The sequence below is a fragment of the Vespula pensylvanica genome, chromosome 18 (assembly GCF_014466175.1).
Source record: "Vespula pensylvanica isolate Volc-1 chromosome 18, ASM1446617v1, whole genome shotgun sequence".
In the NCBI taxonomy this organism is placed as follows: Eukaryota; Metazoa; Arthropoda; class Insecta; order Hymenoptera; family Vespidae; genus Vespula; species Vespula pensylvanica.
In genome coordinates this window covers 3737466-3763226 of record NC_057702.1, presented here as the reverse complement: position 1 = coordinate 3763226, position 25761 = coordinate 3737466, and the positions used below count along the sequence as shown (strand labels likewise).

At 30.8% G+C, this 25761-nt stretch overlaps 1 protein-coding gene across 1 annotated transcript in view; it reads left to right on the top strand.

Moving 5' to 3' along the window:
• LOC122635443 (semaphorin-5A) overlaps positions 1-25761 on the top strand; it is an 89545-nt gene that overhangs the window by 45486 nt on the left and 18298 nt on the right. Inside the window, exon 4 of the mRNA XM_043825673.1 lies at positions 12795-12891. Within this exon, the coding sequence (XP_043681608.1) occupies positions 12795-12891 (97 nt within the window). The remainder of the gene's footprint in view (positions 1-12794; positions 12892-25761) is intronic.

Sequence of the window (25761 nt, the reverse complement as noted above, 5' to 3'; positions counted from 1 at the left end):
AATAAATTATAATATAAAAAATACAATATACATTCGTTCCTCGATTTATATGGCTTACTTTTTTTTAAGCGTTCTTTTTTGCTTTTTTAATTTTTTTTTTTTTATTCACACGGACTGTTTATATGAGATTTCAATTTACGCGATCCTTTCTATTTTTCTTTTTATTGTTAGTGATCATACTTTGTAAGAACAATTTACCTTAATAAACTACTAAGAACTAATATTTACTGACATCCGATTCTTACTGGTACATTCAAAAATTGATTGTTGTGCCATGCTCAGTAAAAGTTGAAACTAATCCATTGAACAAATCGTTGAAACAAGAACTATAGAAATTAACACACAATTGCATCGTAACTTACTTGTTTATTACTTTATTATAATGACTTTGTGCCAATTGAAAAAGATAAGATCAATGGTTTTTGATTCTGATTCGTATCTCGACAATAAATCAAGTTTATTATGATTTCTTTTATATTTTTTATTAGCGTTTTCTTTTAAGATGGAGAAAGATAGAGATTGATAAAAATATATGAAATAAATCATTGTATGATTTATGTCGCTTTTGTTTTCTTTAATATTTTTTTTTCTTTTTGTACTGGTGGACTCCTTTTATGAGGTTTTCTTCTGCGTAAAAAAAAAAAAAGAAAAACCCTCGTGGAACAGATAAGTCACGTTAAATGTAGGGTCGAGTGTAATCACATACACACACACACACACACACCCAGAAAAAAAAACGAATGTGATCCCTGACCGCACTGGAATATTTCGACTTAAGACATAAAATTTCTCAAAAGCTAACGCTTCCTAAACTACGCAGTTACATATACATTTACTCCTATGTACATACACCCGATCAAACATATCCTAATCTTAAAGTAAACATAGACTTATCTATATTTCGTAGAATTTGAAATATAATATCTATGATAGTTTTTTATATTTTTCTTTTTTTTTCTGATTTACTTTGGAAACATTAATCGAAACTGTTGGCACGAGTTAGAAACATTTTGTACATTTCGTCGAAATAGAATGGACACTCAAAGCCACCCTTGCTCCTTCTACCTTCGAACACAAGAGGGAACATAATGAGGGTTCGAAAGCTCTCTCAAAGCTAAGAGGAAGAGAGGGAAAGAGAGAGAAAGAGAGAGACAGTATGTTGCTCCCTATAGGTACTTCCACTTCTGTTCGGCTTTTTCATCTCGTTCTTTCCACTTTTCTTTTTCTCTTTTGCCAATCTTTTTTTACACATACACATACACACACACAAACACACATTCGCATATACAGGAACATACGTACAGGGTGTTCCGTTTATCTCGAAAAATTGGGATATTTCGTGAGGTATTGAATCTACTAAATAAAATTTGTTTTACTTCTTTAAAAATTAAAAAAAAAAAAGAAGAATTTTTTTTCTCCTGTTTATCACGGAGGGTTATATCGTATAATAAAGTTAACTTTCTTTTTTTTTAAAAGAGGGTTGAGCGACTTCGAGGAAAATTTCAAAGCTTAATTAATATTTTTAAACGGACACTGTTTATTCTTTTTTCTTTATATTCAAATGTTGAATATCATTTCATTTTCATATTGAAAAATTGCCATATGTAATCATTTATTGTTATAAAATGGTATAAGTTATATCATAAATTTGTGATTTCCTAAGGATTGTATTAAACTGTATGCCATAAACAAATGTTACATTTTTTACTTCCCTTTATAATCCTCAAATTACATATCTAACGCATTTTACAATAATAAATGACTCGTATATGACAGGTCCTTCAATTCGTTTGAGCAAATGTCGAGCTACGAAAAGAAAAATAATATGTAGTTCCACTTTCTCTCTCTCTCTCTCTCTCTCTCTCTCTCTCTCTCTCTCTCTCTCTCTCTCTCTCTCTCTCTCTCTCTCTTTCAAAAAACGAAAAAAAAAGAAAAAATAAACTTTTGACTATGACTTACTAGTGGATTTGCAAAAGACAAAGCAAAACAGAAAAAACGAAACAAAAATATCATCATCGTACGTTGCGACATTTCGTATCAAACAAACCTATGAAAAAAATATTTTTCTCTCTTTTCCTTTTCCTCTATTTTTTCTTTCTTTATTTCTTTTTTTTCTCCTTTTTTTTTTTTACTTTTTTGATAAATTCACTCTTTAACGAACTATTCCAATTTTTCGAGATATAAACGTTACACCCCGTATATACGTGTGTATATATATATATATACATATATACGTATAAATACATATATATATGTATATATATGTATACATATACCTGTAGAACGATCTAGTTGAAGCTGTTGTTTCCCGAATGGGTTCGATATATGTATGCATGGACTCACATATCGAAAGGGGTTGAACATCGATCGTCATAACTCGCAGTACACGATACTCAACTTCAAGTTCCTTCATTTCTCTCTCCTCTCTCTCTCTCTCTCTCTCTCTCTCTCTCTCTCTCTCTCTCTCTCTCTCTCTTTCTCTTTCATTTCGAAATGTTCAACCTGAGACAATACGTATAGAATACCAAGCAGAAATTTAATTAGCGAACTCTTCCTACGACAACAGATGCACGTTAGGGTTCGAACTTCATTTCGAGTGCTCTCGTATGCGTGCATTTTTTCTCTTTTTCTTTCTCTCAATTTTTTTTTTCTTTTTTTCCCTTTTTTTCTCTCTACCTCTCTCTTTAACCCTCTAACCCTTCTTCTTTCACTCTTTCGTTTTCCTTTGAAAAAATATTTCTTCGTTCTCCTTTTGCAAATAACACCCCTGATTGCTTCGATTCGTTCAACGTGTGTTCTAATCCCTCCCTCCGCCCTCCTCCGAACAACCGACCAACCAATCGCCTACTTCAATTGCTTCTCTTTCTCGATTACCGGTGAGGATTTAACGCGAAAAGTTTTTAACGAGCAGGAGCTTTCGATTATTCTGCAAGTTGCTCGCGTACGATATCACCCTCGATAATACTACGTTTCTCTTAAAATCGAGATATTTCTCTTTCTTCTTTTTCTTCTTTCTTTTCTTTTCTTTCCTTTTTTATTTCCTTTTTCTTTTCAAGATCGTCGCTCGCGATAATCGTGACTTTATGGTTGATTTGTTTGGAAAAAGGAAATGAAAAAAGAAAAAGAAAAGGAAATCCAATAAAAAGGATGAGAAAATTCGAAAGGTGGTAATTGTGATCAGCGTGCTCTCTTTCTTTCCTTCTCGTTTGATTTTATTTTTTCTTCTTCCTATTCTTCTTTCTCTTCTGTAACAAAAAATAGGAAATCTTTTTTCTTTCGGTTGATTTATTTAGAAAATAAGAAATAAAGAAAGAAAGAAAGAAAATCGGGTAAGAAAGTTCAGAGAATTTATGCAAATTTAGATTTTTATTGATTCAAAGAAAGAAAAACAGATGAGAAAAGTGAGAAAATTCAAAAGATGGTAATCTTAACCAGCGTACTCTAATTTTTTCTCTTTTTCGTTTGTTTTCATTTTTTCTTCTTCTTCTTCTTCCTTCTTTTCCGTAAAAAAAAAACAAAAGATTTTTTTACGGTTAATTTATTTAGATTAAGAAAGAAAAACATCAGATGAGAAACGTGAAAAAATTCGAAAGATGACAATATTCACCATCGTGCTCTCATTTTTGATTTACATTTTGTCTTCTTCTTTTTCTTCCTTCTTTTCTGTAAAAGGAAAAAAATATTTTTTGAGATTGATTTATTCAAAAAAAGAAAAAAGAAAAAAAATCAAGACAGTTGAAAAAATCTATATAGATGATGCTTTTGATTGGTTAATTGATTTAAAAAAAAGAAAAAGAAAAAAGGATCAGATAAGAAAGTTGAGAAGATCTATTTACATTTTGATTTTGATTGGTGAATACATTATTAAGAAAAAAAAAAGAAAAAAACAAATTAGGTGAGAAAGGTGGTAATCGCAACCAGCGTGCTCGCATATTTTTTTTCTTCCTCGTTTGTTTTCGTTTTTTCTTTTTCTTTTCCCTTTTTTCTTCCTTCTTTTCCGTAAAAAAAAAGAAAGAAAATAGAAATAATCAAAGAAAAAGAAGAAGAAGAAGAAGAAGGAAGGGCACAGACAATATCTTTCAGGTAGCCAAGGGCCTGGCTGGCAGACTAGAAACTACTTTGCGGTTCTTAAGCAGAAGCCAGGAGCTCGTCTTTCTCTTCGGGACCAGTTTCTCTTGGTGCTTCACCTCGGTCTTCTTGTTTTTGCTTACCCATAGCCTCGCGATCCTGTCCCTTCTCTCTCTCTCTCTCTCTCTCTCTCTCTCTCTCTCTCTCTCTCTCTCTCTCTCTTTCTCTCCGTCCTTTCATGTCCTCCACCTTCTTCCTCGTCTCCCTTCTTGCCCAACCTCCTCCATTTATTCTTATTCTTGGAAGAATTCAGTGGTTCTCAACCAGATCGGTATAATTAATTCCAAATATTTAATATATCCGAGTATTACAAAACTTTGTGTAAAGCTAACAACAAAGTGGGACTATTCTTAAAAACTCATGTGTTATTTTTCGTTGCGTTTTCTTTCTCTTTGCTTTTTTTTTTTTTTTTTTTGAGGGGAGGATACAGTTTTTTTTAGTAGACAGAGGAACGGCTACGTACAAGTTTTTGTTTTTGTTTCCTTTTACTTTCTTTTCCTCTTTTTTATTTTACTTTTCTTTTTTTTATAATCGAAATATCTTCCTTCTTGGTTCTGAGGCGAATGAAATATAAAAAAAGAGGAACGGTGATTCCAGCATCTCGAAAGCTGCAATAAAATGTTCCTCACCGGCACTTATATTCGACCAGGACACGATATATATTAACGAGTTTTTTATTTAATTACCATCCTGTCGTGCAGTCATTACGTTCGGTAATAACTTTATCGAGACTGTCCCTTTTCTTCTCTCTCTGTCTCTCTCTTTTTGTCTCTCTCTCTCTCTCTCTCTCTCTCTCTCTTTCTCTCTTTCTCTCTCCCTTCTTCTCTCCCTTTTGCAATTTTTACACTTTTCACCCTATCATTGTCGCGTTTCTTTTTAATCTTAAATATGAGTATAAAGATTTCGCAGATATATATATACATATATATATATATATATATATATATATATATAAAATAAAAAAATATATACTTTTCTTTCTTTTTAATTTACTATATATTATATCTTTGCTATACATTTATTTTCTTATTACTATACGTTGTTATTCTTTACATTATATTTTATTATACATTTTCTTTTCTTTTTATATTACTATACATCATATTTTTCATTATTGTATATTATATTTTATTATTTTTCTAATTACTAAAACTTTCCTATATTATTAAAACGATTATAAAAAATATATATATAATATGAGAAAACTGATGAGAAATGATTTCAAAGAGAGCACCACAAATACAATTTTACAAATGGAGAAACTCCATTGGCGCGCGTTCATTCGTACGAGAAAATTCGATTTGAGAAATCGTACGAGGAATCGATCTCCGGGAACGATCAATGAGACCGCGTTGTTTCACGTACGTATGTGTTTCTTTTCATTCCTTTTCCTTCTTCCTGAACGACAGCATCTTCTTCTTCTTCTTCCTCTTTCTTCTTTTTCTTCTTTTTCTTCCTCTCTTTCTTCTTGTTTTTCTTCTTCTTCTTTTTTCTTCCTAAAAAGAATTTCGGACGATCGACTTTCACGACTAAAACCAAATCTTTCTTTTTTTTTTTTTTTATTTCTTTTTTTCTCTCTTTTATATCAGATCGATGAACGCCAAACGAACGTTGCCCCTCGCAAATTCTTTCCTTTCGAGCGAAAAATACCAAGCTTATTTCCCGACACGGAAACGGGATCCTTTATCCATCTCATCCTCCTACGTTTTATACTTGTAAAAATACTCCTTCCGTCTTCCTTTTCTCTCTCTTTTTCTCCACTACCTCACTCTCTCTTTCTCTTTCTTTCTCTCTCTCTCTCTCTCTCTCTCTCTCTCTCTCTCTCTCTCTCTCTCTCTCTCTCTCTCTCTCTCTCTCTCTCTCTCTCTCTCTCTCTCTCTCTCCAAAGAACGAAAGGAAACTTCAATTCGAATCGACCGCTTCGAAAAGAAACGTGCGTGTATTTAATTAAACCGAGCGTATACATACCTTGATGTCGTTTTTGAGTCATGTCAAATTACAAATCAAGGAGACAGAAACTCCAGAAAGAAAAGAAGAAAAAGAAAACTAAAGAGAGATAAAGCGAGAACAAAATAGATAGAGAAAGAGATAGAAAGAAAGATAAAGAAAAGAAGATAACAAATCAAAGGAAAAAGTACACAAACACAAAGCACAATGTCCCTTCTCATTCCCTAAGGGAAGTCAATGTCGTCGTGGCGGTCAAGGAACGAAAAGGTCGACCGCACCTCTTTTAGCTTCCTTCTCTTTCTTTTGCAAAAATAAGTAGGAATAGTAGTAGTAGTAGTAGTAGTAGTAGTATTAATAGTATAGTAGTAATAGTATAGTAGTAGTCGTAGTAGTAGTTCCATTACCTGGCCATCAATCTCGTCCACTTCTCAAGGCCCTCAGTCAAAGAAAGAAAGAAAGAAAGAAAAAGAGAGAAAGAGAGAGAGAGAAAAGCAGAGAGTGATGCTGGCAAACAGAATCGAGTCTTATTTCGAATTGAAAATATATTAAATAAAAAAGAAAGAGAGAGACAGAGTGAGAGAGAGAGAAAGAAAGAGAGAAGGAAAAAGAAGGGTAGGAAGGGACCACAAGAGACCTTCAAGGATCAGGTTATGCTAACTGGAGCTTCTACGTCCTACGCTCATCCATTTATATGTAGTAGTTGCACTCTGTGTTCTTCTGTAGGGAGAAGAACGCGTGTCCCTTAATACGTATATATATATACTTATATATATGTATATATGTACGTATATGTGTACATATACATACATGTATATATGATGCATGCATGTATAGATGTCTCTCTCTCTCTCTCTCTCTCTCTCTCTCTCTCTCTCTCTCTCTCTCTCTCTCTCTCTCTCTCTCTCTTTCTCTTTCTCTCTCTCGTGTGTGTGTGTGTACTATGTAACGCGTGCGTTTACGTGGAAGATCGAAAGGAGGAACTTTACTTCTACGGAATCGAGTCTCCTCTCTCCGAGAGAGGAAATCTCGCAAAGGATGAAAAAGGAACGAAAGAGGAAGAGAAACGACAACGACGACGACGACGACGTCGACGTCGACGACGAGGAAGACGCGAATCGTCGTTACCTACGAAGAGTTTCCTATAAGGAATCGACGCTTTTACGATCTTTCACGTTCTTCGGACGAATCGGTTTAAGATGTACCTCGTTTACCACTACGACGACTATATAAAGACTTTCGACACACGTTTCTTTTTTCTTTTTTTCTTTCTTGCTCTCTCGGATATTTTCTTTTCTTTTTTTTTTGTTTTTTGATTTCTTTCCTTTTTTGTTTTTCTTTTTTTCCCCGACATCTTTTTTCTCTTCCCTTTTTTCTTACATTTTTTTTCTTTCTTTTTTTGTCAGACATCTTTTTTTCTTCTTCTCCGTTCTCTCTCTCTCTCTCTCTCTCTCTCTCTCTCTCTCGCTCTCTCGCTCTCGCTCTCTCTTTTTCTCTCCTCTTTTTCTCTGACGAGCAAAGAAATATAACACGTTTCGTATCTTTAGCGAAGAAATCGACTGGAAAGCCATTTCCTTAGAGAGATGTAAAATAATCGGGTCGTTTAACGATACGCTCGATAATCCGATGGGTAATCGAGCGACGAAATCGATCGGACGGTTATTAAAGGTGATACAAACGATGCACGTCTCGAAAGCATCGGAACGTTACATTGTATGTATATACATATGCATATATATATATATATATATATATATGTACATGTATGTACTCTGCAATTTCGCGTTCGCCACCTCGTCGGGACTAATTTTGAGAATTATCGAGCGTCCGTGAAACCCACCCACGTATTCTCAACGTTCGGTCCTGCAACGAATCGAAGAAGGAAGTTAAGAGAAAGAGAGAAAGAAAAAAAAGAGAGAGATATATATATAAAGAGAGAGAGAAAGAGAGAGAGAGAGAGACTCATGCGTGCATACACGCGAAACGCAGCATTATGCAAGAACGAAGTGGAGCTCTGCTTGCGTCCTTATTTGTAGACTGCAATTTCGCAGGTACCTCTACCTAAGAAAGAAAAAAGAAGAGAAAGAGAGAGAGAAAAAGAAGGAGAGAGAGAGAGAGAAAGAAAGAGAGAGAAAAAGAGGATTATATCGAAAGAAGAAAATTGAGCCACCCACGTTGAACTTTCCATCCGAGTACGGTTGGTAGGTGCGCCATTTCGAGGGCGAGAACGTGATTACCGAAAGATAATTATAATTAGGTTCTTTTCGAAAAAGCTAATTCGAAGAAGAATATTTTTTAAGAGAAAGAGAGAGTGCTTACATACACATGTACATATACATACATATATATATATATATATATATATACACAAACATACACGCGTAACGCATACGTAATGCACGAAAGTCGTGTCAGATCCATATATGTATCTATACATGTATGCGTATATGTGTGTATATGTATGTTGTGTTTACAAGAAGAATAAAGTTTTACCGACGAGAAACTATCTTTTATCTGCCATACGAGATAAGAGCATGTGAATGTTTGTTTTTTCTTTTCCTTTTTTTTTCTCTTCTTTTTTTTCCATCGACTCGACGAACATCGAAAAAAGGAATGAAAGAGAATAAATGAAAAAGAAAATATATATATACATATAATAATAATAATAATATACATATACATATAATAATAATAATAAGAATAATAATAATAAAATGAAGAAAAAAAACAGGAGATAGCTCGCTGTCGTCGAACTCTCTCCCAGTAAGCATGGACTCTTTACAACTGCGTACCTAATTGGCTGTCACTCTTTCGAGCACTGAAAAGACATCGTTGTCGTCGTCGTAGACATCGTAGTCGTTCTCGTCGTTTTGAAAATTTTCGCGTCCTTTTCGCGAGATGCGATGCGTTATGTGAAAGCGTACAGTGTCGAGAGAAAGAGAGAGAAAGAAAGAGAGAAAGAGAGAGAGAGAGAAAGAGAGAGAAAGAGACTCCTCTTCGTACCAGTTGCAGTCGTCAAAGGAACGTGTCAGTACATAGATGCACGTACTTTGTACACAACACACATACGCACACACACATATCTATAAAATACTTTATTAAATACTCTCTCTCTCTCTCTCTCTCTCTCTCTCTCTCTCTCTCTCTCTCTCTCTCTCTTTCTCTTTCTCTCTTTCTCTTTCTCTCTTTCTCTTTCTCTCTTTCTCTGACATGCTCGAGAACAGGAGATTTCGTCATCAAATCCAACATTAATTCGAGACACGAATCTCAAGCAGCATCACGATCGATCCGGTACGTGTACATACTTAGCTACATACAACAAAAAGAAAAAGAGAAAAAGAGGGAGAGAGAGAGAGAGAAAGAGAGAGAGGAGGGGGAGAGTTCTGGAACGTAACTGAAATGCGGCTCTTCTTATCGAAGGCAACCCTCGGAAAGGCTCACCAATACTCCTGCTATCCGTTCTCCCACATGGTTATATATCGGAACGAGTTTAACGTCATGAAAAGTCACGGAGAGCACGCTGTGGAATTGAGATAGAAGAAGAAATAACGATAGAAGGAGCTAACCGAGTAGGACAAGTAGACACGAACGAAAGACAGAAAGAGAGAGAGGGGGGGGAGAGAGAGAGAGAGGGAGGGAGAGAGAGAGAGATGGAAAGAAGAACGACCGGCTCCTTTAGCGGAGAGCTAAACTAGTTCGCTTAGGATGGAAAAACTGTTCCGGGAAGGCGCTGGCAATCGCATAAGTATGCGTACGTTTCACTCTATGCGTGTACCTATCTTACACTAGGGATAAATAGAAGAAGAAAAGGACGAAGAGAATGATAGTACATACACATACATACATACATACATATGTACGTACGTAGATACGAGTAGGACATACATGGTACGAAAGAGAACGTGCTGTAATAGAAGAAAAAGAAGAAAAAAAAAAGAAAAAATAAATTGGGAAAAAAGCTCGTATATAACTCTTCCCTTTGTAATCGTTTAAAGCGATCCCAACGTTAGGGCCCTCTGTCTCTCTCTCTCTCTCTCTCTCTCTCTCTCTCTCTCTCTCTCTCTCTCTCTCTCTCTCTCTTTCTTTCTCTCTCTATCTATCTCTATCTCTTTCTCTTTCACACGATCTCGCACGATCCTTTCGACTTTTTCTTATTTACGATAGTCCTTTTCCTTTTTCTTACTCTTTCGCACTGCTCGTCCTACGAGACGAGTATCGAAGGGTCGCTTTACGAGCCGGTCTTCCGACTCGACTCGAGTTGACTCGACTCGAGTCGAGTCGAGTTTAGTCGACTTGATTTTACGCCTCGATCGTTTCGTTCCCCTTGTTCGATCACTTCTCTGATCTCTAAGAAGTTTTCGCAAAGCTTTTCTCTTTTATTTTTTTCTTTTCTTTTAACGACGTCTTTTTGTTAGAAACACGATGTTCTCGTCGAATTTTAAATAAACTTCGTCTTTTAGAAAAAAATTATTGAAGGTAATAATACAAGGACATGATCAAATTAAAAAAGAGAAAGAAAGTTAAATGTTTGATAAAATATTACTGGGAACAGTAAAGTTGAAATAGATGCTTCAATTTGTTAAATATAATTTTTTGGAAACTAATATAATAAATTGATTGCAACGTAAAACTTATGTTTTATCAAACAATAACTAGCAGTATAAAACATAATTAAATTAAAAAATTATATAAGAATTTAACATGTTAAACAAAAAAATTTAATAAAATGTAATAAACGAAATTGAACAAACAAATTTACTATTAAAATTGAATATTTTAGTAATAATATTCTTTAATGTGGCGTATACGACAAAACATTTATTTTTATATAGCGGAATTTTAAAAAATCAATTTAACTTAAAGATTTTTAAATAACGTAGAACTACATTAATGTTCTCGGATATAATAATAAATTAAATAAGTTATTTGTAATACAGAAATTAAATTATTCTAGAAAAATCTTCTGTTTGTTCTTTAAATCATAATTTAATAACAATGTATCAAAAAATAATCGCTATTTCTAAATACAGTGTGTTAACATAGTATTAGAAATTACGTTTATATTCGTGTAATAGAATATTGTCGTAACATTATTGACAAATCGAGAAAATCATTATTTCTTGATTCTCGAGTTACATGGTCCGATTTTTTCGGGTATACTGACCTATCGTAAAATTACACATCGTCACTTACCTTAGAACGTAAACCCAGCTGTTTATGGAAATGGTGGATTTTTATTCTTTGTGTTAGCTAATTTTTAATAGCAAAGGACTATTACACGCTTTCTTAAACGAAGAACAACGACCGTAGCAACATATACCTCATGTAACCGAAGAAGATGCGGAGAAAAATAAAAGACCAGAACCTGCCTCAGCTGGTTGTTTGCAAGTAATTAATAAAAAGACTCTCGTAACAGAAACACGCCAGGCACGATGCTAAATAAAATTAATCGCAATCCCCGATACGTCATCGGGTGTAATTTAACGAATTAGAAAACGTAGGAAATGTTTCAAATGGTGAAAGTAACATAAAAGTTGTAAAAAATTCAAACGAACTGAAATATAAAAATTCTTACACAGGATTCGTTCTCAAATGAAAATTTTTGTCCAGATTTTTTTAATCCAAGAAGTACTGAAAAAAGCTTTTCAGGGAGAAGATAATATTGAATATGTTGCATATTCAAAGCGGTACAGTTGTACATCAAAACAGAAAGACTAAATTCGATGTATATGATGTAACAAGTAGTTTCACGAAGGTTTCCCAACATTTTTTGAATTTACGTGATCTTTGTGTAGAAAGTTTTATAAAAACATAAGAGAAATAATTTTTCTCTCTATTATGTTTATAATCTTTCTTCTTTTTTCTTCTTTTATCTGAGCTATGATAGTACACGGAAAATAATTTTGTTTTTTTTTTGCATAAAAATTTATAATCATCTTTTCATTTTTTCTTAATATTATAATTTTTGATGTATCTATTTATGGAAAATTAATTTTTTCTGCTTTGAATATCGATTATTAAATTTATAATCTATTGAAATTTAGAATGAAGAAAAGAAAGAAAATGAGCCATCAATAACGTATCTATTTTTAAATATATATACATATATTCTAATATATATAATATAATATAATATAATAAATATATATATAATTATATATATATAAGGAACTGTCTACTATCTATTAATCGATACAAACACTTTTTTTATTGTATCATTATCTTCTAAAAATCAATAAAAATTCATTAAAAAATATATATATATTATATATAAATATATCATGAGTTATGATTTATGATATATTTATGATTTATATATGTATATGATATTATAAATATAAAAATATATATAATATCATATACATATATATACATATTCTAATATATATATATATATATATATATATATATATATATATAATGACATGATAAGTAGTTATAATATGATAAATATACATAAATACATATACACGAAACTATCTGTTCTCTGCCAGATATAATCAATTCGATAATTCTAACACCTTTTAGCAAATTTTCACACCTTATTCGTCCTCCAAACGAATGTATTGATTAACACTATAGACATATCCTCAACCAACATATTTTCTCTCTATCTCTTTTTCTCTCTCTTTCTTTCATTTTCTCTTAACTTAAATATCATCAAAGATAATTTGAAATACGTATGTACTAACGTGTTCGTGTCTCAATTTTCTGCATTACAGATCTTGTGGACGGGAGTATGTTTCGCGAAGAAGGTGTGACGACATATTCGCAGCTGCTTTTCGACGTTGCTAGACAGCAGGTCGTCGTTGGTGCACGGTAAACTTATCTTTTTCTCTTTCTCTTTCGTTCTCTATATATATATATATAAACACACAACATATATACGACATACATACATACATACATACATACACACATACATACATACACACATACATATATACATACATATATACATACATACATACAAATATACATACATATATACATGGATACGTATATACGTACTTACATACTTAGATATATACATGTCTTATTTTGACACGTTTACTCCCACGATCGGTCGAATACGACGTGCCTCTTTAATTTCCTCGCGATAACAAGTTCGCGATGGGATAAAAGCAACAAATTCTCTAGACGTGGGATAGTAGAGAGCGGAAGTACCGAATAAACGAGCATAGGCTTGTAAACGATCACGACATCGACGGTTTATTGGCTGCAAGCCAATACTGCTACCCGATGCAATTTCGTTTTCCCCAAGCGTATCGGGAATAGATTCGATCTCTCCTTAAGAGCAAGAGAGAGAGAAAGAGAGAGAGAGAGAGAGAAAGAGAGAAAGAGTATTCAGTAAAACTGCACTCGCACGATGCATACCGAGACTTACTTATTGTTAGACTTAAACATTTTCGAGTGAAAACGGAAGGAAAGGAAAGTTTAATTATATATACATATATATATATATATATATATATATATATATATATAGTATATATGAAAAGTCTAACTATATATACCTATATATATATATATGTATATATACATATATATATGTATATATATATGGAAAGTTTAGCTACATATACCTATATATATATATATATGTGTATGTGTTTGTGTGCGTGTGCGTGTGTGTATATTATATATTTCCTTTTCGTAAATAACAAAATGATAAATCATTGAAGTTGTTTTATAAATTATTCATATATATATATATATATACACACACACACACACACACACACACACACATATATGGAAAGTGTAACTATATATATCTATATATATATATATTTCATCATATATATATATATATATATATATATATATATATATATATATATATATGAATAAGTTACAAAACAACTTTAATGATTTATCATTCTGTTATTTGCCAAAAGAAAAAATATGTGTAAAGAAATATTGCTTTTCATTTTCTGTTTGTTTCTTATTTTCTTTTTTTTTCATAATTGTGCCAACGTCTGGATTTGAGAAGAAAATTTTTGGTTTTTTTCGAAATAGGATTTAACCGTACTTGAAATAATGATTAAATTACATCCAAACGAGTGCAAAAGATTTTCCTTTTCTTTTTTTTTTTTGCAAGAGTATTAATTATAACATTACGAAAAAAGAGAATCCATTGAAAATTATTTACCTGCTACATAAAATTTTAATTTCGTCACGATTTCAATCAATTTGACAAAGATTTTTGAAAAATGCTAATATATATAATTCTTTTCTGTTCTTTAGATTTCCAACTATTCTTTGAAAAAATTGATATATGAAAATAAAATTGATGAAAAATTTAGAATAAAAAATTCGATTTATATCATGAAATTATAACCTATAATATTTTGTTCAATCTGATTTCTAATGTAATTAGTGCGTCATAATGTTTTACAATTCCTGTATAAATTTTAAATTAATATATCCAGCGATTCTCAGAAATATTGGGCTAAAGTCATCAAAAAGTGCAGTTTCGAAAAAAATCGCATTTTAAAAAAATTGCATTGAAAATTTCAGTACAACGTTTATGTTATAAAAGTTATAAAATAGATGATTGAAAATTTTTCTATTTATGAAAGTGCTTGCTGAATAAATTTCATTATTCTGTCGTATGGCTTATAATTAAGAAAACAGATTCATTAAATTGCGAAATCTTACAAAGTCAATCCAAACAAGACCTTATATTCTTATATTTATTATATTAATTAGCTTATTGATTGGTCGCAATATTGCGAAGTTTTCAAAAAAGAGTCAAACGAGAAGATATTCTTTAAAGGATCGCGATATTGAAACATGAAAAAAATTAAACACATCGATTTTGTCGAAGTTTCAAATATCCTTAGTTCCCCTTTAACGTTACATCGTTTAGTGACGTTTTATAATTCGATCTATTTGCTTATTTTACATTATTTTGACGTAAACTTAATAGAAAATGATGGATAGATAAACTATAAAATATCTATACAAGCTCAGAGATTTTCTATCGTGAATGGAAAAATTGTTGACAAAAATAAATAATAAAAAATAAAAAAAAATGAGAGATAAAATAAAAAAAAATCGATTTTATCGAAGTTTCGAATTTTCCTATTTCTCTTGTGACAATTAATAATTCGAGCTTTTGGTTTATTTTATATTATATTATATTTAAAGACGCAAAGGCGAATAAAAATGATTAACAAAGAAATAAACCATAAAATATTCGTATAGACGCAAAAATTGTTTCTCATAAAATGTAAGACTGCCAACAAAGAAAAAAACATAAAAGAAAAAGAAGTATAGAAAGAAAAACTCCCTTTTGTCGAAATTTCAAATTTCTCTAGTCTACCTTTAACGTTTACATCAAATTACGTCTAGTGACAATATATAATTTATAACTCTATGTATTCGTGCATTTTATATTATTTTAACTCGAACGTTAATGAAAATGATAGCCAGATATATAAACCATAAGACATTTATACAGATCCACAAATTTGCTGCTATGAAATGAGATATGGTTGACAAAAAAAAAAAGGTAATAAAAAAAAGAAAGAAAAGAAAAGAAAAGAAAAGAATAAAAACTCGATTCCGTCGAGTTTTAATTTCGAATCTCTCATTAAATCATACTCATTAACATTCTTACTCATTAACGGATGTATTTTTTTCTTTTCTTTTTCTTTTTTTAAATCAGACAATTAAACCTTACGTAGTCCACTGACGATTTCTAATCTGACCTAATCGTTCATTTTATATTATTTTGTTGACGCAACACGATATAAAAAAGCAAAAAAAAAAAAGAGGATAAAAAGATAAACCATAAGATATTTATACGTATATAAAAATTTACTACCGTGATATGACTTCCGACGAGAGCAAAACAAAAAAGAAAGAAAGAAAAAGAAAAAGTAGAGAAAGAAAATGGAAAAAATAAATTGAAAAAGAAATAAAGGAAGAGAAAACGCACCGACTCAAAGATATACGTGGGAGTAGACGCGCGAACAATTTTATCTCGTCTCCCTTGAGGTTTAAAGCGGTAGTTGGCAAAAGGTTGCCACCAGACAAAACACGACCCAATCGAAGAGAGCAACGCTCCGTTTTCTCCTTCGAGTACGTCGCGGTACGACTTTTAAACGCGTTCATTTACTTTGGCAGTCGGCCAAAAAGATGTTCACCGTCTATGGATCTCTACATCTATAGATCTCTGATGTACGTTAAGATCAGCCGTATTTAACCTATTACTCTGCCAAAATTTTATCCGTTGTTCGAAACATTATAAGTACTCATTAACAAGTTTTGTTTTTTGTTTTTTTTAAATTTGATAATTTAATGTTATAAATTATAAATTACTACTTCTTGATGTTTGTTTTCGTTTCTTCGAAATCATCACGTTCTACGATACGAAATACATGAAAATTATATTGAAATATTATTATTAACTTGATTTATATGAAAATAGTTAAATGTTCATGTTCATGAAACGCTAAATGTTATGGTTTTTTTTATATTATTCTTGAATATATATTTTGAAGTTTCTTTTTTATATTATTATATTGCGAGGTATAGTGTAAGAGAGATCGGAGCAATTTGATAAATTGAAATTATCTGGACACTGTATATATCTAGCTGGATCGGTACTAAACGTTTTAAGTTTATGGTTTATCCATTTTGTACGCTGACAAATAAAAGCTGTTATTCAATCATTTTCGTTCTTATGGAGAATAAGTAAATATTCGTGTTTGAGTTTTCAATTCGTTTGGGTTACGCCATGTAAAATTTTATACCCATTCAAACGTCACGTAAAATTTTATATCCTGGATTATTAGTATCAGACAGTATAGGATGAAGTAATTACGTTTTATTACTTTGTTTATATGCTCCATATATTTTTTATGGAAATGTTTCTGTGTAAGAGTAGGTTGATAATAAATAGTATTTTTTTCTGATACATATTGATATAGCTTATCAATTTGAAAAAATTAAGTCCGTTGATAGCAATAAGAAAAATATAAAGAAAAAAAACGTCAATTAAAAAAACAAACTAATAAAAATCTGTACGCGTTAAAAACGATTCATTCTTGAAATTTAAACAAGATGAAGAATGAAGTCGATGCATATCTTGCTTGAAATTGTACGTAAAATCACGTAAAATTTGACTAAGATATTTTAATTATGCATTCATTAAATTCAAATAAAAATGTTTTATTTATATTTTGTTCATTTATATATATATATATCTGTGTGTATTACGAGTGTGTGTGTATTACGAGTTAAAAATAAATTATAATTATATTATAATCAACATGAGTGAAATAATATATTTCTTACATAATAAGATTTGGTGAAATAAATATTTTCTAATTAATTTTATATGTATCTTCTCTTAAAACTTTCATTTACGATACGTAAAAAGAAAAGAGGATCTGAAAGTATTTTTTAACATATTTTTTATTATGTGAATAATTCAAACGAAAATTATAAAAATAAAAAACTGAAAAATGTATCATGTTTACGGTACGCGTAACTTAGCAAACATATATATAGTAAATGTGAACAAAACAAATATGGCTAAAAATTTTAGACCAAAAAGTAGTCAAAACTGTGATTTTCGTCATCATTTTTGTGACTCGTAGCAACGTTAATTGATTCTCGATAAAATGTTTGACATTTATATATATCTAAAAGAAATAAATCCTCAAAGTACGTTCTTTCAATTAAAAAAAAGTTATATTATTATAAAAAGTACGCGTTTTATTTTGCTCTTTAGCGTATGTATACGATCTAAGAAAAAAAAAAGTATGAGTACGATTGAGACAATCTATTGGATTGATTTATTAGATCTTTCGGACAAATAATCGTTTGATTAAATGGTACAATTGAATTATTTAAAAGTCTACGGGTTACTATTGATGCACATTGCAAATATCACTTACAGATATTGCAAAACGATAGATATACTTACGTATACTCAAGAAAGATGGTTCAGAAAAAGAAAAAATTGTAAAAAGTGATCTTCACTTATTTCTTTGCTATTCCAATCAATTGCAATTTTTTGAAAAAAAAAACATATTTCTTTCCTTTTGACTTCTCAAACACAACAAAATTTTTTTAAATCAAGCCATACAGTCGAATATTTATTGTTGAAAAAAGAAAATGAAACTTTTATCATATATATGTAGTCCAAGAAAAAAAAAATAACGAAAAAAAGAATGAATACGATTGGGACGATCTATTGGATTAATCTATTGAATCTGTTGAATAAATAATTGCACGATTAAAGATTACAATTGAATTATTTAAAAGTCTGCGAATTAGTCTTAAAGTATATTGCAGACACACCTGTAAATATAGTAGAAAATAATTTCTTTTTTCGCATATAGTTTATTAAACTAAATCCTTCTGATTTCTTGAAAAAAAATAATTTAAAAAAATCTAATCGTTCAGTCAAATTTTTATTGTTGTAAAAAAAAAATGTTGCTCTTCATCGTGTATATGGTGGTCTAACAAAATAGATAAAAAAACATAACAAACATATCGTATATATGTGATCCGAAAAAAAATAACGATTCGTCCGGATCTATTCGTCATTCTCGAAAGAATATCGACAAATAATTGTACGACTAAAAATTACAATGGAATTATTTAAAAGTCTACCACTTAGAATTGCTACACATTCCAAATATCACTTAAAGATATTGCGAATCGATAGATATAACCTGCGTACACTCTGGAGAGATCGTTCGGAGAAGAGAAAAAAGAAAAGAAAAACGAAAACAAAAAAGAAAAGTAAAAGAGACAAAAAAGGAGAAAAGAAAAAAGGAAAAAAAAGTTGTTCACCCACGCGAAAATTTCACAAACCGCAACGAAATAGAGAACTGTCTCGCGCGTGTCTTAGGAGATTCGAGATCGCTAGCAAGTCAACGATCGATCGAAACGATCGAAACGATCGATCGATCGATCGTTCGTTCGATCGTTTGCTCGTTGGTTTGCTCGTTCGTTTCGATCGATACGCGACAAAAAAATAAAAAAGATAAAAAAAAAAGAAAAAGCAAGAGGGTTGTAGATACGCGCAAACGTTCGTGCGCATTCGTGCGCGGTTTCTATTAATAGAACGTTAAGTTATTAGCCGTCCCTGCCCACGCCTATACTTCGAAACGTACGCGCACGCTTTTTATAACGAGTCTGAAGCGTGCAAAGTGTATCGACTTCGGTTAGGTAGCTTACGTAGGTAGGTAGGTAGAAATAGATATATAAGTAGTGGTACCAAACGAGAATCGAGTTTTGATCACGGTTAAGAACAACCTTCTCGAGATCAAAGATAAAAATTTACATGGCGATCGTCCTCTCCTCTCTTTCATGACGACTTTATTTTAAGAACTCATATAAGAGAAAAACAGAGAGAGAGAGAGAGAGAGAGAGAGAGAGAGAGAGAGAGAGAGAGAGAGAGAGAGAGAAATATGTATATATATATATGTTCATGTGTATATGCGTACGTACGTATGTAGATATGTATGTATGCATGTATTTACGTGTGTACGTTCTACCTACCTACTCTTATCTCGATCGGGTAATTATTTGCTTCCTCGTCCGATCTAAGGATCTAACGGTCGATTTCGATCACCAATGTAGATCTTGCAGTATCATCGTATGTCAGTTATTCAGTCTATGTATTTATCATTTATACGCCATCTTATAAAGATATTATTGAAATATGGCTATGGCGAATGTGGACTTGAATGTTATGTTCTTATCATATCGTGATATTAACTATCATAAAGACCATTATTATTTCTATTTTATATAAATATAAATATGTATATATATTAATACATAATACATAATAATAATTATTATATAATACATTTATATATATATATGTGTGTTGTGTGTGTGTGTAAATCTTGCAGTATCACCATGTATCAGTTACTCAATCTGCATACAATATTTATCATTTATACGCCATATTATAAAGATATTATTGAAACTATGACTATGGCTGTGACAAATATGGACTTGAATGTTATGTTCTTATCGCATCATGATATTAACTATCATGAAAGTTATTATTACTTCTATTTCATATATTATAAAATAAATATAAATATGTATGTATATATATTTATTTATTATATCATATATCTATATATGTAATGATTTAATTTATTGTAATTTTATATATATATATATATATATATATATATATATATATGTATGTATGTATGTAAGTATTTGATTTCATCATGTTCGAAATTATTCACGAAATTTCGACATATAAAGGAACTGAACGTGTCGATAACAGTACAAGGAACGAAAAAGGAAAGAGGCGAAAGTATATGGTGTTTGTGGTAAAGCCAAGGGGGAATTAATAATCAAGTCGAAGAAATTTTCGGAGATATTGAAAGTCCGAAAAAGTATCGTACGATCGTTGAAACCACGATTTCGCTCTCTTTCTCTCTCTCTCTCTCTCTCTCTCTCTCTCTCTCTCTCTCTCTCTCTCTCTCTCTCTCTCTCTCTCATTCTCTTTTTTTTTCCTCTTACGAAAGTGTATAAGCGTTATGCGAAGTGTCAGTACTATATAACATACAAGAAGATAAAAGAGAGAAAAGGAAAGAGAAAAAAAAAGAGAAAAAAAGAAAAAGAGAGATAGAAAGAGAGAGAAAGAGCAAGAAATTGTGGGGTGTATAACGTGCGTGAGATCGTTCACGATGGTCGACCACAGGTGTTAGGAATTTCATACGTGGTCATCGACGTATCGTATTTACGATGTTGTCTCCTGAAGTTGCGGAGTTAAGCCTCTGGACCACCTTACTCACTCTCTCTCTCTCTCTCTCTCTCTCTCTCTCTCTCTCTCTCTCTCTCTCTCTCTTCCTCTCTTCTTCTTCTTCTCTTATTCTCTCTATCTCTTTCTTTCTACTTTTCAATCCTTCGAACCACTACTTGCAGTACCTTCCCACCGTGAGAACGAACAAGCACATAATTCCTATATTTTCTCCGACACAGGGTATATATGTATAATACGTATTTACATCCATCGCACTCGCGCGCATATGTTTATAGCCGCGTTTAACCATATAGAAATGTGATACCGATTTAAAGAAGCTGCGGAGGAATAGGGGTGGAGTTGAAAAAAAAAAGAAATATAATAATGAACTATAAAGAAATAAAATTCGTTTTTATTTCAACGTAATTTTCGAAGAATTCGATAACGAAGTAACTGAATCGCATTTGCAATACGGTGCAATCGATTCATATTAGAAAAAGGAGAACAAAAATTACTTTTCCTATTATTTTTCTAATTACTTTCTAATCTATTCCAATGTATCGTGTAATTTCCGTATGATACAGTAATAAAGTAACTTAATTGCATTTGCATCACGGTGCAATAGATTTATATTAGACAAAAAAGAACAAAAATTACTTTTCCTATTATTTTTCTAATTACTTTCTAATGTATTCCAATGTATAGCGTAATATCTGAATGATACAGTAATGAAGTAACTGAATCGCATGGAAATCATGGTGCAATCGATTCATAAAAAAAACAAGGAAATACAAAAATCATTATTTTTCTAATTATTAAAAAATGAAAATTAAAAAAAGAACAAAACAATTATTGTTATCCTTGTCCTTCTGTTATGTGCCAGAATGATTCGATTAATCATTCTTCGAACATATGTTTATAACGTTTACTTGCTGACACATCTCATAACCGCCATTAAATATAATTGGTAAGAAAGACAAGTATATGATGTTTAATAAAAAAAAAAAAAGAAAAAAAATTAGAAGAAAAAATATGAAAAAACAAGTTTGATTGTTGAAATGTGGAACGTTTCTTAATATAAACGGAAGATCCCGTTGTTGAAATATTTCTTTCGTGAGTCTTGCATATAGTTACATATGTATGTACTTATTTATGTATTATATATACGTAACGATTCAGGAAAATAAATATATGAATAACGTTGGAACGGATCCGAAATACATATATACATATATACATATATACATACATTTGATCCAAACGATTTGATCTATCAAGGAACGCGTGAATTTTTTTCATGGTGCACATTGAACGCGCGTCACGGTGCAACGCGTGTCCCGTGACAAATCGTTACCAGTAGATTTATCTTCCTTGCAAATAAACTCTCTTACTCGCGCATATATATATATGGATGTATGTATACATACACATACATATGTATATATATATATATACACACACACATATGTATATATGTATACAGAGTGTACCCAACGAAAAGTGTCCATCAGGATTGTTACGAAATATAGTGATTTATGTTGCTAAAAAAAAAATTGGAATAGGTCAATATTATTTTCTAGGTAAATAGATTTTTATCATAAATTCACCTACTTTGAATTAATCCTCTAAAACGTATGACAAACCTCCCTCTGGCAAAAGAATTTTAATTTACAAATTGCTCAAATGATATGTCGTTTGAAAGATCTTTTAATTTTCTTTACGATAGTTGTACTTTCTTTTTCTTGTATTTTAAGTTAACAATTTCCAATGAAACTCATTTACTATTTTTAGATACAACAAAATGCAAATTCATTTTTGAAAAAAAACTTTTATTTCATTAAATATTTTAAATCTCCATCGTTTACCATCACCATGAAATAATACAATTTTTGTTCTCACTTTTGTATTATTCTCAATGATTTTGAATTAAGTTCGATATAATTTTTATTGAATATTTTTTTCACGTCCTATACTGTGTCCTCATAGTATTATCATGGATTTTAAATATTCCCATAGAAAAAAATATCGAAGATGAATGTATGAATGATCGGAAAAAACGACGTTTTAAAAAATGTTCAGTTTATATTGGAGTTATGTAGCATGGAGAAAGGAATCGTGTTGAAAAACAAAAAAACAAAAAAAAATAAAAAAACGTTTTTTCCGGAAACGTAACTTCTTAAGTAAACGAAAGTAAGATTCTTCGATCATATCATGCGATAAAAAGTGTAGTTCAATAATTTTGTTACTCAAGATATCAACCTACGCATTCGCACAAAATAAACCAGAGATATTGCAGAATGTTCGGCATAACACCGAGTGAAAACTTTTTTTATTACTTTACCAAACTCGTCGATATACATTTTGAACAGTTAATAAAATAAAAGTTGTTTTCGATCTGAAACTTCGAAACTTATTTTCTCGAAAATTGTAGATTCAAAATTCGAAGAAAAAAAAAGAAATACAAAGATAGCAACAACGTAAATAAAATTAAAAGACGAATTTTCGAATAATATATCTTCCAGTTCAATACTGTCGTCGTTTAAAATTATCGATGGGATTGTTATCCTTTCCCTATTTTTTTTAATTTGTATAATAATTAATTAATAATATCTCAAAGAAGAAATTTGATCTTGTTTGTCAGGATATTAAAAAAAAAAATAAAAAATCGTTAAATGCCGTATCATTATTCTAGTGATGGACTCTTTTCGTTGGGTACACTCTGTATATATATATTCGTTTGTATAGGCATCCACGTTGGCTACATACACGTACATACATATGTACACACGTCGATCACGAAACGTGTCCTTCGGGCTCGCGTACAGGTTGCCAAGAGAGAAGTGAATGCAAAGTAATGCTGAGATAGTTCGGATCACTCGATCCTGACTCTCGATCTATCGTTCAAATCGATCTACGATTTACGAGACAGACTTCGACGCGATTAGACGGCATCGTATATATTCCGGAAGTCGAGATTATCATACCAACTGTCCGCTTTTATTATCCCCCACGTTGTCGACGTACTTGTAAGTTGAGAGGAGTATTTAATTTAATATTTAAGGGTTTACACGTACAACGAGGGACAAAATTATTAGCACAAGCAGAGTGTTGTTAATACAAGGAGATATAAAAAAATAAATGGGCGACAAAAAAAATTTCGATACTTCTTATTAAAAAAAAAGAAATAATAATAATAATATTTATACCGTGAACTAATGAAACTATTTAAAAAAAAAAGAAGGAACAATATTATCATTTATAGTTATGAGAAATAATAATTCCTTGCATTAAATTAGATCAGCAAAATTATAAAATTTGTTATTACACGTTTTAATAATATTATACGATTAATATTTCGTTGTATTATTACATCTTTTTGTTTTATTACATCTGTAAATCATTTATAAATTTTGTTAATACGTTATTGTACCATCTTTCAATCAGTTTATTTTACAGATCAGTTTCGTTAATATTCGAATATTTTTCTATTTTCTTATCAAGTTTATCCCACGTTATCTCAATCAGATTTAAGTACGATTTAAGTACCAGATTAAGTATGATTTAAGTACGAGCTGATATATTTATAACTTTTCGACAATTATACAACAACCATTCTTGAACGATCTTTGATTTGTGTTTGGAATCGTTGCCTTAGTAAAATCGTTACGAGTTCAAAATATCCATTTTTTTCAGCACTCTCTTTTAAATTATTTTTCGAAACGTTTAAATGTGTCATTCGTGTTCATAATTTCTAATTTGTTAGTTAATAAATTCTAATTTTTCTGTACCATGTTACAATACAACCCTGCATCATACCGTTATCGTTTTCATATTTAATCGTTGAACGAAAATTTTCAAGATTCATTTCTTCCTTTAACTTTCTTCACACTTTTTGGTGACCATTCGATTCTCAAATATTGAATTTGTTTTCATCACGAAATATTACGTTCATGCGAAATTCAATAGATTGAGAAATATACTTGTCTGCAAATTTTACACGTTTCTTTTTTCTACACATCATGGTATTCACATACAGTTTTTTTCTAGTATAAAGACCTTATTATTTTCTAGTATACTTCTATATTTTATAGTATTTTCACATACTATTATTTTCTAGTAAAAGACCTTATAAGAAGTTTTTCGTATCACACTTTTATCAAAAAAGTTTGAAAGAAGAACATTAATTTTCGATGCACTCATGTTTCGATCTTCTTTGACTTTACGAGTAACAAATCGTTCTTTGCTTAATAACTTTTTTTTCTACCGACCAATCTGATTCTCTGTTCTACCTTCATTTTCAAATCTTTTAATAATATTTCTTACAATTATATCATTTTTATTTATCATATTTCCAATCTCTCTGTATAATTTTCCATTTCTCTGATGAGAAATAACGAAAGTTCTTACGTTTAAAGTCATTTTTATTCTTCCTTCAACCATAATAGAACAATGTTGTATTCGGTTTTATTAAATTCTACAAATTGAACATTCTGAAGTTGACTGAAAGTTAAAATGTCTTATACTGAGTCTATGAATAGTAGAAGAAAATATAAGAAGGTCGGAATTGTTTTTTATAGAATACGTTACGTGCGTCATTAATTTTGTGACCCAATATAGAACAGCAAAGAATTATTACACTTTAATTTTTCATAACTATAAATGATAACATTGCTGTTTGATTTTAATAGTTTCATTAATTCAAAGTCTATGTATTACGTTATTTAAAATAAAAAATATTGAATGTTTTTCATTATTTTTTAATTTTTCATATTTCAATTACGTGACACGATGTTGTAATCTGACACGTTTTGACGTTGAAAAAATGACATATCTTGGAAATTATTATTTTTTTTTTTTATGAAAAAGGAAATAAAAATAAATTGGAAAATTAATAATTTCAAGTTGACCCTCGATATTTTATTTATATGAAAAAATTCTTTCCGTGA